The sequence below is a fragment of the Aythya fuligula genome, chromosome 1, assembly GCF_009819795.1.
Source record: "Aythya fuligula isolate bAytFul2 chromosome 1, bAytFul2.pri, whole genome shotgun sequence".
Classification (NCBI taxonomy): domain Eukaryota; kingdom Metazoa; phylum Chordata; class Aves; order Anseriformes; family Anatidae; genus Aythya; species Aythya fuligula.
In genome coordinates, this window is record NC_045559.1 from 189,971,090 (window position 1) to 189,987,253 (window position 16,164).

Sequence of the window (16,164 nt, forward strand, 5' to 3'; positions counted from 1 at the left end):
ACTTTGAAGTGTCTAAGCGTTTATCTCTTGTAAAAGCTGTGTGCTAAGCAGGCTTGAATTAATAACTTTAAAATAGCAAATTAAGCAACTGGACTCTAAGAAGGTAGTTGTTCTACTAGCAGCATTACATGACCTACCCAGAGAAGTCAGTTTCAGTGGCATTTGAGAAGGAAGTGACAGGAGCACAGTTGACATAGACATTCTTTATTGTCAGGTCTTGATACATCGTCATGATTTCTTATTTTTTTTCTTGTACTGTATAAAAACTTGCATTAAGTCAAAGTTACAAAAGCCCCATTGTCTGTATTGGTGATGTTTTAGAAATTTTACAACAGCCATTAAGGAATTCCACCACTCAGAGGTGGGATGTAACAGGTGCTGCTCATCACTCACGTCAGCATGGTTAAGGCTTTGTTTCCAGCAGCTGTGTGGGCCTACAACTTCTCAATGAGTATGGCAGAAGCACCACCTCCGCCGTTGCAGATTCCTGCCAGCCCATACTGTCCTTGTTTCAAGGCGTGGGCCATGTGAACAACAATTCTCGCTCCGGACATTCTGATTAAAAGAAAGAATATACACACCTTAGGTTGAAGGAAATTTGGCTCAAACAAGATCATTGGCAGAATATATAGAACTGATTCATTGGAAAGAAACAAAACTAAGAACATAAAACCAACAAAAAGAACAAACCTACATCTAGAAGCAGTGTGGGCTGTTTTTCTTTAGCTACAGTATTAACGAGCAGAAAGATTTCTGCATGTGCACAAACAGAACCTCCACGTTTCTTCTGAAAAAGGAAGTCGCCTCTAGGTGTTCCATGTATTACATAGCATCTCTGCCAGTAAAAGATCTTTCGAAGAAAGTAAAGTTAAGTCTCTACTATAAAAAAAACACAATACTAATGATTCATTTCAGTTTCTTTGGTTACAACTTGCTATAATGCAGTACAGTACAGTCATCCAGCTCATACCAAGTTAAGACATGTAAATGCTGTCATCAGGCTGTAGAAATTGTGTTTTAAGACAAAAATTCCTATTCCCTTATCAGAGGAAGCTGCTATTCTACAGGAGACATCAGCATATCTTGACAGATTATGCTGGCAAAGATCTAGTGAAGGCAAACTTCTGAACCATGAAGTACTCCAACTGCTTCCAGCTGTACAGCGTGGCTCCTTCTCACCTACGTGTAGCGAGCAGATCTGACATGGATTTGTCCTCACAGCCCTGGAGCTTGCAGCCTCACCACCCTTAAGGAGGCCTAATGAGATATACTTGCGTCCTGAGTAAATTACAGCTCCTGGAGAACCCAGCAGGGAATTCGGGCAGGTGAAGGAACTTCAGAGCACACAAAAGCCCCACGGACATCCCTCAGGCTATCCCCATCTGCTGCATTAGGTGATGGACAACGTTTGGCTTCCCTGCAGGGAATACTTGGGACAAGACTAGGAATTTCACTTTGCTGATACAAGGAAATTCAAGTCCCTGTACTTAAAAGTCCTTAGGCTATTTTCATAACTTTATCTGTACATTTCACTAGCTTAACTGGTTGATTAAGTATTACTGTTTATTTTCTCATGTTAGCAGTGATTTTTTTCAAAGCTTCGTAAACCTGGATAGCTGTGGTAACAAGCAAGCTTTTATAAAAGGTGGTAGCTACTTGTGAAAACAAAACTGTGATCATACTCTTTTCAAAGTACCCTGACACCTAACACCTGTATTAATGCAAGTACACATGCACTTGCTGTTAAATTTCTTATAGCTCTTCCTACTTGCATTAAATTTGAGAATAAAATCGAGTATGTTAGCAGCATGTAGAAGGCAGTGCCTCCGTGAAGAATAAAAAACAATGCAAAACAAAAACCAATGCTTCTTTTACATACCCTATTGGATGCCCGAGAGAGACAGCACCTCCATTAATGTTTACTTTTTGTGGATCGATGCCCAGCATTTTAATGTTGGCCAGCACCACGACACTGAAGGCTTCATTGATTTCCCACATTGCAATGTCTTCTTTTTTCAGGCCTGTCTCACTTAGAATCTAGAAATATTTATCAGAATAATTATTTCTGTGAAAAAAATAGGAAGCTAAAAGTACTTTACAGAACTAATTAGGTCTATTTTCAGATGGAAAAAAGCAAAACTGAGGTACTGGAGCACAAGTTTAGTTTTTGCAAAGGAAGAAATGGAGAGTATTCTATGGCAGGAACATGTTTTCCTCACATTTATACAAAGACCACTGATACACGAAGTACATTTAAAGTCAGACAGTACTGCCATACAGCTGCCAATAGTTTTGTTCTGAACTAGTCTATACCTGTATAACCATATTTATTTTGCCTTTTAGCCACACCAGCTGCTTAATTGCAGAAGTGTAAACAAGGCCAAAGTTGGTGAAAGCAGTAGAAAGCAATATTCTTTTCCAAGATAAATTCTAAGTTTGTGACTTTAAAGATGTACATCCTTGATCCTCTGAAAAACACCTGTAGTTTGTATTTATGAAGAAATCATAATTTCAGTGGTAATTACAGGAAGATACACCAAGGTTTCAACCAACCATCCAGCACTGAGGAATTCTGCTGTCTTTCAGAAAACGAGCAGTTTGATTCCTACCTTTGGAACAGCATATGCAGGTGCAATAGGAAAGTCAATAGGATCAACAGCAGCATCTGCAAAAGCTGTACACAAAAAAAAAGTCAAAAAAGATGTTTAAACACCTTTTATTTTTAGCATATACAATTTTCATTTGTGCAAACAGCAATCCCAGTCAAGGCAGAATTCTGAATATGATGGTCCCTGAAAATAGATATACCTGAAGTGTAATGTCTCAAATGAGTTGCTTAGTAACATTTTTTTGCAGATGTTTGATGTTATTCCACATAGAAAACTGTTTAGGACTAACAGCTTGCTGGTATGACACTTAAGATATCAAGGACTGTATTAAGAAGATAGAGCCATATGCCTGAGGCCTCATCTTTTCTGTCCTGTGACAGGACAAACAGGATTCTCAGTCAAAGTATAAATATGCTAGAAGGATATTTTCCAGTGCTGTAGTCAAAAGATAAGAAAAAACTCACCAACTATCCGTGCCAGAGGTTTAACTTTCAGTCTCTTGGCTGCCTCTGTAGTCATCAGAACCAGGGCAGCTGCTCCGTCATTCAGAGTGCTGGCGTTAGCAGCTGTAACCGTTCCTAGAAAAGGTAACGTGTTGTTTAAACACAGGGGAAAATGGCACAGCCCAGGTACATCGCCCAGGCCCTTGGTAATAGCTACTGCACTGAGTTAACTACCAATTTTTCGTTAGTCTTGGTTTTGTTTTTTTCAGATGAGTTTGATTGAACAAATACAGCCCCATGTATTCATAGGGTTTATCTAAATGGCAGTTCACGTCATGCCTTCCACACCAGCAGCACTGCCAGCATTAATGCAGGATTCCAGTTCGGACATGGCTGCGAGTGAACATCAACTTCAGGTTCTCACTGTTCTACAGGCTCTTGGACCACTTCTTTTCACTCAGGCCAGCTTATACTGGTGTGAAAACAAGGTTTGAATTTCTTGGTAGGATATTTCCTTCGCAGGCATTTAAAAGTTAATGGCTCGCTGTAAGTGCAATCGAGCTCTTGTGAGCAGTACCCTTCACTCTAACAAAGAATCTGTGTACCTGGTAAACAATTAAGCAGTTGATTTAACAATATTTACCATTCTCTTTTTGGAAAACAGCTTTCAGCTTTGGAACTTTACTAAAATCCACACGTTTATATTCTTCGTCTTCTGTCACTTCTGTATCCGGCTTTCCTGAAATTCAAATTCAGTGGAGTTTTTTGTAATACAGTCCATTTTTAACACATTCTTCAATTAAATGCTGCCTTATTTAAACAATTCATTTTAGTTGAAAAAATGTAACTAATTTATGCATCTCAAAAGTGTTTGAAAATGAAAAAAATATATATTTCTCAATCCCATTTATTCACAGCAAATCCATTTATACTCCTTGATGGGTGAATGAAAGGGACAAAACATATTTTTAAGGTGATTTACAGGGAAATTAGTACGTGTCATCAAGCTGTTCTAGCTAAATTCAATACATAGTCATCCAAGATATGAAAAAAATTATGGTAACAGAGAAAAAAGTAAAATAAAAACACATTACAGGTGATTGACTGCTGGTCACCAGACAGTCTGCATAGCAGAAAACTCTTAGCTATTCTGAAGCAAAAGTACAGATATAGATACACTTGTAGGGGTTTGTACGATCCTGAGATCTGCATATTTAAGCAGCATCATTTGTACTAAATACGGACATTACGGCTTTCAATAAGAAACAACTCATTTTATCACACCTTTCCATAATACCTTTTTTTGAAACAGTGACAGGAACTATTTCATTTTTGAGTATTCCCGAATCCCAGGCTGTTTTGCTCCTTGTGTAAGAGCCTATGGCATAAGTGTCTTGTTCCTCTCGTGAAATGGTGAACTTCTTCGCAGTATTCTCAGCACAGTTGCCCTTGGAGAAAAATCAGACATGTTACGTTTGGTATTTCTGGAGAAGTGAACTAGAAACTTAAATAAAAAAGACAGCAGTTTTTCAGAATTGAACATGGCTAATATTTGGTGTTCATTTCTACAATCATGATCAACCAGAAGCTTCTGCCTTTGAAGTGTGAACTTCAGATTTAGCACCTGTTCTCTGGATCCAGATTATCCAGCTGGGAAGGAACATTCCTTACAAGGCTTTTGAGTAAATTAAAGAACTGCATGTAGAGCAAGTTTTAAAGTGCTTAGGCAGACTTCTTCAGAGACTGAAGAACACTACTCAGCCACAGAGCAGTGTGTTTGCATCATCTTCCTAGCATTTCCATGCCACTGCTGGCTGGTCTATTCCAAAGGTTACAGGAATGGGTCAACAAATACCTGCCTGAATACTTTTTGTCTAATAACTGGAATGAAATAATTAGAATGAAATAATCAAATCATATATAGATTAATCCATCAAAATTATGTAATCCTTATTTGTTATCAACATTGTCCCAATACCTGGGAACAAAATTTAAAAATAAATAAATAAAAAGGATACTCATTCAGTCAACCTGAAAGATTTCTTCTGAATGAGATTTTGTTCTGCCTCTCATTTCTGTAGAAAACTCAGAGAATCACCACAAAACCCTCTAGTACTAGCTCCCCAGTTCCTTAAGCAAGCAAGTTCACTTCTGCACAGTTTACACACGTGAAGTGTTCACAGCACCAGCAACTTGGCGTACTGCCAGAACACAGACACGGGTGAGTTCCTAAAGCCATCGGATGGTCCCTCCTGTATATTCTCTCACAGACCGTTAAGATTCTCCAAGCAACCTACAGCTCCTATAATAAAAACACACATTCCTGAAATAGTGTCCCAATCTATTAAAACTTTGTGTATTACACCAAGCTCCCAGAGGTTTCCCCCTGCCCACCAGGAACTAGCGAAGTCAGTGTTTGCATTCCTATAGAAAAAAATCCTCATGGTCAAAAACCATTTTAGCTGAAATTCATGACTGGTTTTCAACCAATAGCCTAAGCAGCATGCACGTTACTGCAAAACCAACAAAGCAAAAGCAGTGAGGTCTGTACCAAGGACATGGAACAGCTAAAGACTGCAGAACATTCTTCATGAGATGTTTTCAGGGATAGTAGCAAGAACACTAACTTGGCAGTAAATAACACCCTACAACTGAATTATTAGAGGCAAGGTTCAGAAATGTTGGTACACTGAAAATAGTTCCTCTCCTTTCAAAATGTTCTTTCCTGATGCTTGCTCTTCGCTATCTTCACATCAGATTTTTTCCACACCCATCCCCAGTTTGCAGCTGTTTGTCTGATGTAAGTTATCGTGCCGATGAGCCAAGTGCATCAGCTGACTCCAAGCTTCTAACAGAAGATAGGAGGTATGTACATGGGGGGAGGGAAAGCAAACATGAGAGCCCACCAAGCCATAAGAAGTGGTTACCCCCAAACACAAGTAACTCGTCTGCTCTCTCCTACACCAAGAGAGAAAGCAGTGGCAGAAATTGTGGGGTGGTTGGTTTTTTCAATCCCTGTTCTAGGCTGTTCAGGCTTCAGTGAGAGACAAATAAACATTAACACAATTTTCTACTCTGTTTTGACCTTCTGTGTAGTCTCTCCATCACAGTTACTGCAGGAAGCCTGGAAATGGAAAACATTTTCCTCCCTCAGTGTTCCTCATTTCTAGGTCTGCTACATGAAGCAGCCTAATAATAAACGTCTTCAAAGCAGCATGAGGTGTATGGTGGATAATTCAGAATTCTGCAGGAATATTTACCATATGGATATGGTTATAGACATCTGTGAGTCCATCTTTTACTATCAGATCTTCCAGCTTTACTCCTCCGTACGGTGTTGCTCCTCTGCTCATCGTATAGGGAACGTTAGACATGCTCTCCATTCCACCAGCAACCATTACATCCTGCTCAAACAAAACACAAATCAAATTATTAATAATGCAGCGTGTTCTACACGACTTCTTCTGGGAACAGATACTAAGAAAAGCTTAAGAGTGGACACTTTGTATTTCTGAGGAGTCTTAGAGAAAAAGGGAAAAAAAAACCTTATGCATTTTGAAGGCAAACAGCAGGGACAACAGCTGAAGAGAGCTAATCTGTGCTGACAGAGCAGCTGGACTTTTACCTGGAATGTAATTTTGGAAAGCTGCAAGAGCCACGTTGGTCTCTTGCACTTTTACTCCAAAAGCTTCCAAGATCAGATTGTAAGCTTTACTTTAAACAGTTTCTTTCTCCTCTAAATTTCTCATTTTTGCTCTTCGTTAGCAGCTCCCTATGGAACAAGCAGCAGCCAGAATCTAAGAGATCAATCAAGAGAAGTTTAGAAGTACCTGCAGTTTTACGTAATATTGTTACACCTCACTACCTAAAAAGAGATGACTTCAGGTTTTTTCATCTGAAATTCCAGAAAAAAAAAAAAGTGACTTTAAAAAATAAAGATCACTGAACTTGAATTAAGCTGAATCATTGTGGGTGTTGATAAATCAGTTTATTTTCCAAGCTGAACTGAGACAGAACAAATACAAACAGCTATGAGGGCCATACGCATATCTGCTCTCCATCAGGCTACAACCCGTAAAAGCCCTGGCACCTCAGCATGTGAAGAACAGACTCTCAGCTGTGATTAATGGCACTTTTAAGATACAAATAATTGCAAGAAATACACCCAAAAAATGTAGCATTAGTCTTTGAGAATTCAGTATTGCTGTTAATATAACTAGAAAAGATATTTTATATCAAAAGAGTAATAATTAGGTCTCACAATTGAGACAAAAATAATGGTTTGGTTCAGCACAGATTATAAACTCTATACAGAACAGCAGCATGGAGTAATAAAGAAAACAAAGGAGGCTGCAGACAAATGGAAAGGCAGGGAAGTGGGAAAGGCAGCTGAGGTACGGGAGCAGCAATAGAGCAGAGGAACGGGAGTCGTGTGCACTTCACTCCATCACGTGAAAGACTTGGCGTTAAAGCAGTTGTTTGTACAATGCTAAATGCGCGCTGACTCAAGCCTCTGGGATCTATCCCTGGTTCCCACCACAGATACCTTGCAGTCTGCAGCCAAGAAAAACAACCCCCCCCCCCAAAAAAAAAAAAAAAAGGCATTATTTATAGCTCTGAGAGCACTAACTGGGCAGCGGGTCTGCTTTTGCTTGGGCTGGCGGCAGAGCAGTGCCTAGCTCAGCTCCAAGCCCAGCTCCCTTCAGAGCGCACGGCCTGCGGCTGTCAAACCAACCACATCCGTGCCCACTGCAGTGAACTCGCTGGAGGCACGTTACTAAATCCAAAACGTGGCTGTTTCCACAGCTGGACCCGATTCAAAGTCCAGCGGGAGGACTTCCACCGAGTTCAGCAGGCACTGGGTGAAGTGCCGCTCCCTGCACAGCGAGCCCAAAGCAGCATGCAGCTGCCCAGCTTAAAAAATGCTATTTTCACGTGGGGGATAGTGTATACAGAGGAAAGTATATTTCTCACTTATGAGCCATTTATTTTGTAAGCCAAAAATACATGTTGAACTCACAGTATCTGCACTTTAGAGAAAGGATGTTGTCAAATGTTTTAGATATGGAATTAAAAGCAAAACTGTTTCTAATTCACACTTCTGAATTATTCTTTGCTGCCGAGCATTTAGCAGCTTGGTGAAAATGGTGCATTGTCTCATCCTTCCATTCAAGGATAGAATTTTTCCTATTCATACAGAAAATCTTAGAATACAATTGGCAGAGATGAGTAATTCCCCTCCAACAAGCTCTTCAATGAAAATGCTGTTCAGCAACAGTAGTTTCAGCTTCTCTGGTAGCAATAAAAAGCCTGAAACATCTTTAATGTACTTCAAAACAACACTGTTTTAATATATATATTTAATTCATTTAAGTGGTAAAGGGATCTGAAACGCAAGATGAAATCTCTTTCAACAAAATCTAAATTTAGGGAAAAAAATCTTGAATTTTCAAATCAGAAAGCTTGAAACTCCTTTATTTATTTATTTATTTTGGAGGGGAGGTACAATAGGGAAGAAGTGTAAATACCATAAACCAAAATCTACCCTACTTGCTCAGCTCTAAAAATTAATCTGACAGTTCCCTAACTACAAAACTTTTTTTTTTTCCCTGACTTAAACCAAAACATATTTGACTAACTATAACATTAAGGTTGCATGACCTAAATAAAACCTCGCTCATTAGCTCCATTATTGCAAGTCAAAACACAGCCCCAAATCAAGGACCCCAGCCATCAGCAGGACGGGATCTACAACATCAGTTGTGTGTTTTTTCCATAAAACAGCACCAAAATTCACATACCTGACTCCCACACATCAGGCTTTGTGCTGCCATCATGATTGATTTCATTCCTGAAGCACAGACCTTATTGACAGTTGTAGTAGGAGTGCAGATGGGCAGACCTAAGTCAAGTAAGTTACACAAACAGCTATTATTTAAGGGTAGACTACCTCTGTGTTGGTGTTTCAACAAGATTTCATATGGGACTAGTTTTTATGTAACCCCAGGGTATCCAGCTGGCATTATTTGGCCTGCCCACCTTCACCCCTGATTACTGTCCTTGGAGACTTCTGTCACTTCTCTCCTTCAGGCAACAGACTCAGGTGATGAGAGGAAGCAAGTGAGGATTCAGGCAGCAGCAGATCAGAGAACAGCACTATTCCTCCTCCTCACAGCCTGACCCCTGACTCTAAGAAGCACACAACTAAGAAGCCACGAACAAGCTGCTGCCAGTTGCTAAATCCTACAAGAAATTATCCCAGCAGTACAGGAACTCTCAACCTATGCAGTACTGAACACGACCAAATTTATTAGGTGTCACCCACAGTTACTGAGCTGTTATTACTGCTACTGAGTGTTCAGGACAACAGCCTTGCATTCTCTTTCGTGCAGCTGGGCTCCAAAGCCCTGCATGGCTGCCTCTGTCCTACAGCTCCGCTACCAGCACGTCACCTCCATGCCAGCGATGAGGTGGGGAAACTGGCCAGGGGAGAGAAAAGAGCCATATCCATCCCTTTGCCCCTGGTAGGGGGGGGTTCCTTCTCTTTCAAACACGTACAGGGACAGAGACAAGGAAGCACCCAGTTCTGCCTGGACCCATACATTTTTTTTTAGAACCATACTAAGGCATGGAAAGCCAGCCCTACAGCAAAAGGGAGAAGAAATTTGTGCTGTAGTCAATGTAGTCATGCAAAAACTGATTCCTGAGCACTGGCACTTTCAGCTCACTTACATGGCTACAACACAGAGCCTTTCCCCCCATGGGAAGAGCAGCACGTGCAGCCTGTCTTGCTGAAGGGCTGGGCTCAGATCCAGACCCCGCCTTAGCTGAGGGCTCCAACCCCTCCAGTTCGCCAGCAGCTCTCTGCAGAGAGGTGAGACCACCCTGAGCCCCGTCAGGACACTGCGTACCTGCGCCCAGGACTGCTTGTCTTGCCGGAGCTTGTCCTTGCCCAGCCTGCAAGACATTCCCCATGTACACTTCTTTCACTTCTTCCACGGGGATACCTATAAAACAAAACTCCTGATTTGAGATTCTTCTCACAAAAGCTGTGATTCCCTTTTGTGAGCCTTCCCATTACAGTTTCCCATAGTAAAGTTTCCCATGCCGCGTCCAACCTGTGTGCTGAAAGCACTCCAGGTCTGGTGCCTTCCAGATCTGGATCCCCACATTCATGGGACGTGAGGAACTGGGGATCCCAGACCCACAAAGCTTTCTACCTCCCAGAATTATGTCCAAATAAATGGGTTTGTTGGTATAACGCCTGCAAGCCAAGCTAACAGCCAGCTGCCACCAGACAGGAGGGGCCTGCTCTTCCACTGCTTCTCTTGCAACAGCCCTGGTGTAAAGTTCTTGTAATTTGCTATTTCAAGAAGCCAAATCTGTAGAAAATTAACCCTCCTCTTCTCCAAAGTGACTTTTTGCCTGATTTAAAAGTCTATGAAAAGGCTCAAAGGGGTGTCAGACAAGTGTGAGTACCCATGTCAAGAAATGGAGAGGACAAGGACGGAGCCCTGGTTTCAGCAGCAAGTAGCTTAGGGGTGTCACAGAACTACAGCCAGACAACTAGCTTGTTCAGTGGGATTTGGATTAGCACAGATATTCCTAAATCATATTCTGCTCTTAGAAACAGCATTTAATTCAGACTGAAGCAGGTTTATTTAAATACCATTTGTGGATAAAGACATAAAAGTGCTAGAAGTAAAAACAAAACAAAACAAGACACCAGAGCCACCTGTTTAAAAAGCAACTTAAAACCAAAAGACCCAGACTGACAACATTCAGAGCTGTCTGATGTTTTCTCATGAAAAAAAAATATAAATTATATTTACCAGCTCTGTCAATTGCTCCTTTAATTGCAATGGATCCCAGTTTGGTGGCTGGCAGTGATGAGAGAGATCCTTGGAAAGAGCCAATTGGTGTCCTTGCAGCGCTCGCTATCACCACTTCCTAAGAGGAAAAGCACAGAGTACAAGTCAGAGCATCGTTACACGTGCACACACACATCAACGTTTTAAATTTGTTCACTTTATTCGTGTCACAGCTTCCCTTTTATCCTGCAAGTAGCTCACAGCACCAGAATTATCTTTCTGAATGCATGCAGCACGAGGAATAACAAATGTACAAGGAACTGTGGATCTGGGCACAGCTGCAGGGCCACAGTGTTGTGGGAGGACAGAGTTGGGGCAGGGTGGCTCTGATGGCTGGAGCACTGCAGTGAAGGGACACAGGATGGGAGGCTGAGGTGTGGGGTTATCCTTTATACGGGAGGACAGCTGGAATGCACTGAGCTCTGCCCTGGGGTGGGCGATACCCAAAAGAGTCCCAGGGCCCTGGAGGGAAGAGGGGGCCAAGAGAGCTGGGTAATATTCCAGGATCCCCTCCTCCCAGCTCAGGAGTGATGCATCCCAGCACAGAAGGGCCTGGGGATCCTGGTGGACACCAGCTTGAACTTGAGGCAACAATGTGCCCTTGCTGCTAAGAAGGCTGAGGACAACCTGGGCTGCATAAACTAAAGTGTTGCCAGCAGGTCAAGGGAAGTGATTCATCCCCTTTATTCAGCACTGGTGGGGCCGCACCTGGAGTGCTGGGTCCAGTTCTGGGCTCCCCAGTACCAGAGGGACCTGGAGAGAGCCCAAGGCAGGGCCACCAGGACGATGAAGGCAATGGAGCTGTGAGGGGAGGCTGGGAGAGCTGGGGCTGCTCAGCCTGGAGAAGAGGAGCCTCAGGGGGATCTCATCCGTGTCCCTAAATCCCTGACGGGAGGGTGCAGAGAGGCCGGAGCCAGGCTCTGCTCAGTGGTACCCAGTGCCAGGACAGGAGGCCATGGGCACAGCCGGGCACCCAGGAGGCTCCCTCTGAGCACCAGGCAGCACTGCTGTGCTGGGCGGGTGACGGAGCCCTGGCGCAGGCTGCCCAGAGAGGCTGTGGGGTCTCCTCCTTGGGGATCCTCAGAAGCCACCTGGAAACTGTCCTGGGAAACACGCTCTAGGTGACCCTGCTTAAGCAACCTCCATTTGGTCAACTCCTCACTGCAATCCTCCTTTGGTCAACTCACTGCACGGATGCACAAAAGTGTCCTACCAAATGCCAGGGATTTAACAGCAGTGTACTGACAGGGTCTGTACCCCACAGACAGTATTGTCATAACTGGAGCTTCCCTCCCGATTCCACTGCAGTTATATGAACATTAACCCCACGCTTAGTGAAGTAACACCTTGGGCCTTGGAAGAGCAAGAAACCTACCAGGCTTTGCTAAAACTCCATCAGATTAAAGATCTGCTTATGTGTAATCAGTGGTTTAAGACATGGTATGACATTCAGTCCATGCTTCGTAGTCTCTTGAAACAGATTTATTTTATTTTGCCTCTTGGCTTTGATGTTACATCAGCGTGACTACCTGCTAACCCTGGGAGGGCAGCACGATGACCTGGCACCACAAAGATGCACGTTTCTGATCTCTGGTTATCCTGGACAGCTACTGACAAGAATCAGCAAAAACTCCAACTGTGCTGGTTTAAATGGAAGTTTGGTCAAACTTCACAGGGTCTCACCTTGACTTCTTTATTCAGGGACAAGCAAAGAAACAAAACACTAGAAAATATTTAAACCAGAAAAAAAAAGGACAAGTTATATTTGGTCTGTTTCTGTATCTCCTTCTTTGGAGCCATGACTGACTTAAGTGATAATAATGTTAATTGTTAATGTATTAATCGTTCACATTACAACAGCAAAGGAGGGGGAATAGCATACAAATCATTTCAAAAAGCATCATCTGTATTGACATCATCTGTATTCTCCAACAAATGGTAGAAAGCTACATTAAATTTAAGTTACCTGATGCAATTCTAACCAGTTCTGTCCCACACTAACAGTCAGCAAAGCAAAAAAAAAACTGGGAAATTTGACCTTTATTCCAATTTTTGCAGTAACGTGACTTGGGCAAGAGACACACTGTCAACAATGCAGGTTTCTTGTGATAACTTTCTGAACTTCAGAGGTTAAGAAGCAAATATAGCAGGGATTTACTGTGCTCAGATGGTACTTTATACTTACATTTAAAGTACGCTGTGATGCATAGCCACGGCTTGTATACTTCAAAGCCTGAAAAATAAAGACCTCGTAATTTCATATGAACAAAGCCAACACATTTCAGTAAAGTACCATTTCCACAGAAGTATTTTTCCCCAAAAAGTACTCTTAGAAGCAAAGACTATTAAAACACACAAAAAAAAAAAAAAAAAGCCTTTTTTATATATCATCTAATACAAAGTCTCACCATAACATCTATGATAAAAATATCTTCTGAAAAAAATAATCAGATACTCTTTCAAAAACAAAAAGCATTTTATTTTTGGCAAATCTGTTATAGACTCATTAAGGTTGGAAGAGACCTCCAAGATCATCTGGTCCAGCCACCAACCTACCACCAATGTCACCCACCAAACCATGTCCCCAAGCACCACGTCCAACCTCTCCTTGAACACCCCCAGGGACGGTGACTCCACCACCTCCCTGGGCAACCCGTCCCAGTGCCTGGCTATGTACACTTACAAGCAGTCCGACAGCCAGGGAGCTACCCATCTTGAGAAGCATTAGTCTGTCTACAGCAATACAGCAACAGTCTGTCTGCTTCTCTGGACTTCAGTTCATCCACTGCTTTCATTAAATTCACTGCTTTTTAAATGGTGGCAGTTTACACCTACAGCATCGTTTCATTGGCATTTCATGCGCAAAATGGGAATAACAAGCTCAAAATGCTACAAGAGATGCCAATGAAACCAAGGAAAGGACAGAAACCACAGCTGGACATAATGACCCACGGGCAGGGAGCTCCATGTGAGCAGCAGTGCTATGGGCAGAGATACACCCGCAGGTGTTACTGCAAATGCTGGGAGCCATCTTCCAGCCGAAACCAGACGTTTAAAACGCAAAGAGGTCGAGCCATTTACTCAGATGATATTCCAGCACACCGAAGGCACTCTGACCGCTGGATGAGAGCTGAAGGACTGCTAATTAAAAGTAAAAGCCACCCCCAGACACCACAGAGGCACCATCCACGAGCAAGCAACGCCCGCTGTACTGCGCTGACAGCTCAAAGCACGGCCTGTTTCTCTCTCCACCTGACAAGCTCCAACTAACAAAAGCCCTTTTTCCAATTGTTTTTACATTATTTTCCCCCCTCCCAGCTCAGGCTGGGGTTTCCAATACAGAATTTTGAACAAAATTCCTCCCAAAGCCCCCTCCATCCGCAGCGGGCTCCAGCACGGGCTGTGAAGGCTTCGCTGGCACCAAACCCCTCACAGCACCACGTTCACCCGCGCTCCCACGATCCCTCCTGGACCCCCCCACCAGATCACCGCGTGTGCCGGCAGGATCCCCCCTGCACGGCCCCGCACTGGATCCCGGCGCTCACCAGATCCCGCCCGGCCCCCGCCTTTGCGGCGCACTGCAAGGGAAGGAGACAGCGCTGCAGCCGCCTCCTGCCAGCCGCGGCCATACTCCGTGCCAACAAAAGGCTTGTTATTTAAAATAATAATAAGAACAAAACCAGACTTCCCGGGCGGCGGGGAGCTGCCTCACAGCTCCTCACAGCGCCCCTCACAGCGCGGCCACACCCGGCTGCCTCCCCCTGCCCCTACCTCACCTCCTCCCTCCCTCCTCCTCCCTTTTTCTCCTCCTCCTTCTATTTCTCCTCTTTCTCCTCCTCCTCCTCAGGCACAGCCATGACCTTGGCTGAGCCCCCGGGGCCACACAGCGGTGCTGGAGCTGTGACAGGACGGAGCCGCGCAGCGCACCCCCCCTCCCCTCCCGCCGCCCCCCCGCCCCGCGCCTCACCCTCAGCAGCCCGGCCACCGCCGCGCGCCGCCGGCCCAGCCCCGCCGCGCCCGCCATTTTGCCGCCGGCCCCGTCACCTTCACGGACAGCACCGCCCCGCTCCCCCTCCCGCCTCCCCATTGGTCCGCGCGGCGGAGGCGGGACCGCGATCGGCCCTGCTATTGGCTGGGCGCGGTGCCATGTCAGCCCTGCCCTCGCCCCGCCTCAGGGGGCTGAGGGGGTCTGCTGAGGGGGGAGGCGCTGTGGGCACCGCCCGTCCCCATGAGGCTCTGATGCTGTGGGGACCTGGCTTTGCCCCCATAGAAATAAATCACAGAGTCGTTAAGGTCGGAAAAGCCCTCCAAGATCATCTGGTCCAACCATCCCCCTACCACCACCATCACCCACCAAACCATGTCCCCAGGCACCACATCCAACCTCTCCTTGAGCACCCCCAGGGACGGTGACGCCACCACCTCCCTGGGCAACCCGTTAAATTCATCACCTGACCATGTCAATTTTAGAATGCTGGATTGTCATATTTTCCACTGTGCTTTATCTCCCATGACACCCTGTGCCCCCACCTCCCTCACTCAGTAAGCCCAGGCAGCAGGATGGCACCCATGCAGCGGGACAGCTTTGCACCTTGGGCATAAACTGCAGTCCTCCAAGCACCGAGGCACAATCCCGTGAGAAATCATGTGCCTGTGTGGGTACCCTTGAACTTGAAGGGCTTCCCAGGAAAAGGAGCACTGATCCTATGACTTACCAACAGCTGCAGCAAAGAAGGCACGCAGCAGGGTGACAGCACCTTGCCTGGTGCTTGCCTCTGCCTGGCCTGACGGGGTGACAGAAGCTCCTGCAGCCTGAGGAAGGACACCTGCATACAATAGCTGTTAACCTATTTTTGCACACCAGGACACATATAGTTTCTTTACGAACCAAACTGCCTCCCCTTCCCCATTTGAATATTTATTAATTTATTCTGGAGGAACCAGGACAGGTTTCCACAAATTAGGGTTACCTCTGACTTGTCATCTAAAATGCTATACCCTGTTGCTTATTACAGCAGCTGCAGTGCGTTACAAAGCAGACACAGGGGCAACAGCCCCAGAAATTGTCTCCTGTTATTACAACAGAGAGGGATGACACCTTCCCAAGCCCTGCTGCCAGCCAGGCAGCCTGGGGGGCAAGTAAAAGAGGCACAGCTTCAGCATCCCTTGGCCTTTAACCCTTTGCTTCTTTATACAAACCCTGCAAGTAAGGGGCTAGGTTGCCATCCATCTCTTCCCTGG

General features: G+C 44.5%; 1 protein-coding gene across 2 annotated transcripts; it reads right to left on the minus strand.

Moving 5' to 3' along the window:
* Positions 1-188: 188 nt before the first annotated feature.
* On the minus strand, positions 189-14,973 carry ACAT1 (acetyl-CoA acetyltransferase 1). 2 transcript variants are annotated; one of them, XM_032190111.1, is made up of 12 exons: positions 14,891-14,973; positions 13,109-13,156; positions 10,885-11,002; positions 9,964-10,059; positions 8,854-8,954; positions 6,313-6,456; positions 4,350-4,500; positions 3,696-3,791; positions 3,074-3,187; positions 2,610-2,674; positions 1,880-2,037; positions 189-555 (listed from the first exon to the last, which is right to left on the minus strand). In XM_032190111.1, exons 1-12 carry the CDS (start codon positions 14,945-14,947, stop codon positions 435-437), a joined length of 1,269 nt encoding a protein of 422 aa, XP_032046002.1. In that variant the 5' UTR covers positions 14,948-14,973; the 3' UTR covers positions 189-434. The 2 variants fall into 2 exon arrangements, with proteins under 2 accessions (XP_032046002.1, XP_032045993.1); XM_032190102.1 differs by lacking the exon at positions 14,891-14,973 and adding an exon at positions 14,469-14,662.
* Between the last annotated feature and the right edge of the window lie 1,191 nt (positions 14,974-16,164).

What these genes read in the sequence shown, in the direction of transcription:
- ACAT1 (XM_032190102.1), bottom strand. Translation starts at nt 14,552, where the DNA reads ATGGCCGCGGCTGGCAGGAGGCGGCTGCAGCGCTGTCTCCTTCCCTTG. An exon ending in GCCTGATGTGTGGGAGTCAG is followed by an intron (nt 6,457 to 8,853) that starts GTATGTGAATTT and finishes TTGTTTGAGCAG; the next exon opens with GATGTAATGGTTGCTGGTGG. An exon ending in ACCTCTGGCACGGATAGTTG is followed by an intron (nt 2,675 to 3,073) that starts GTGAGTTTTTTC and finishes TTTTGTGTACAG; the next exon opens with CTTTTGCAGATGCTGCTGTT.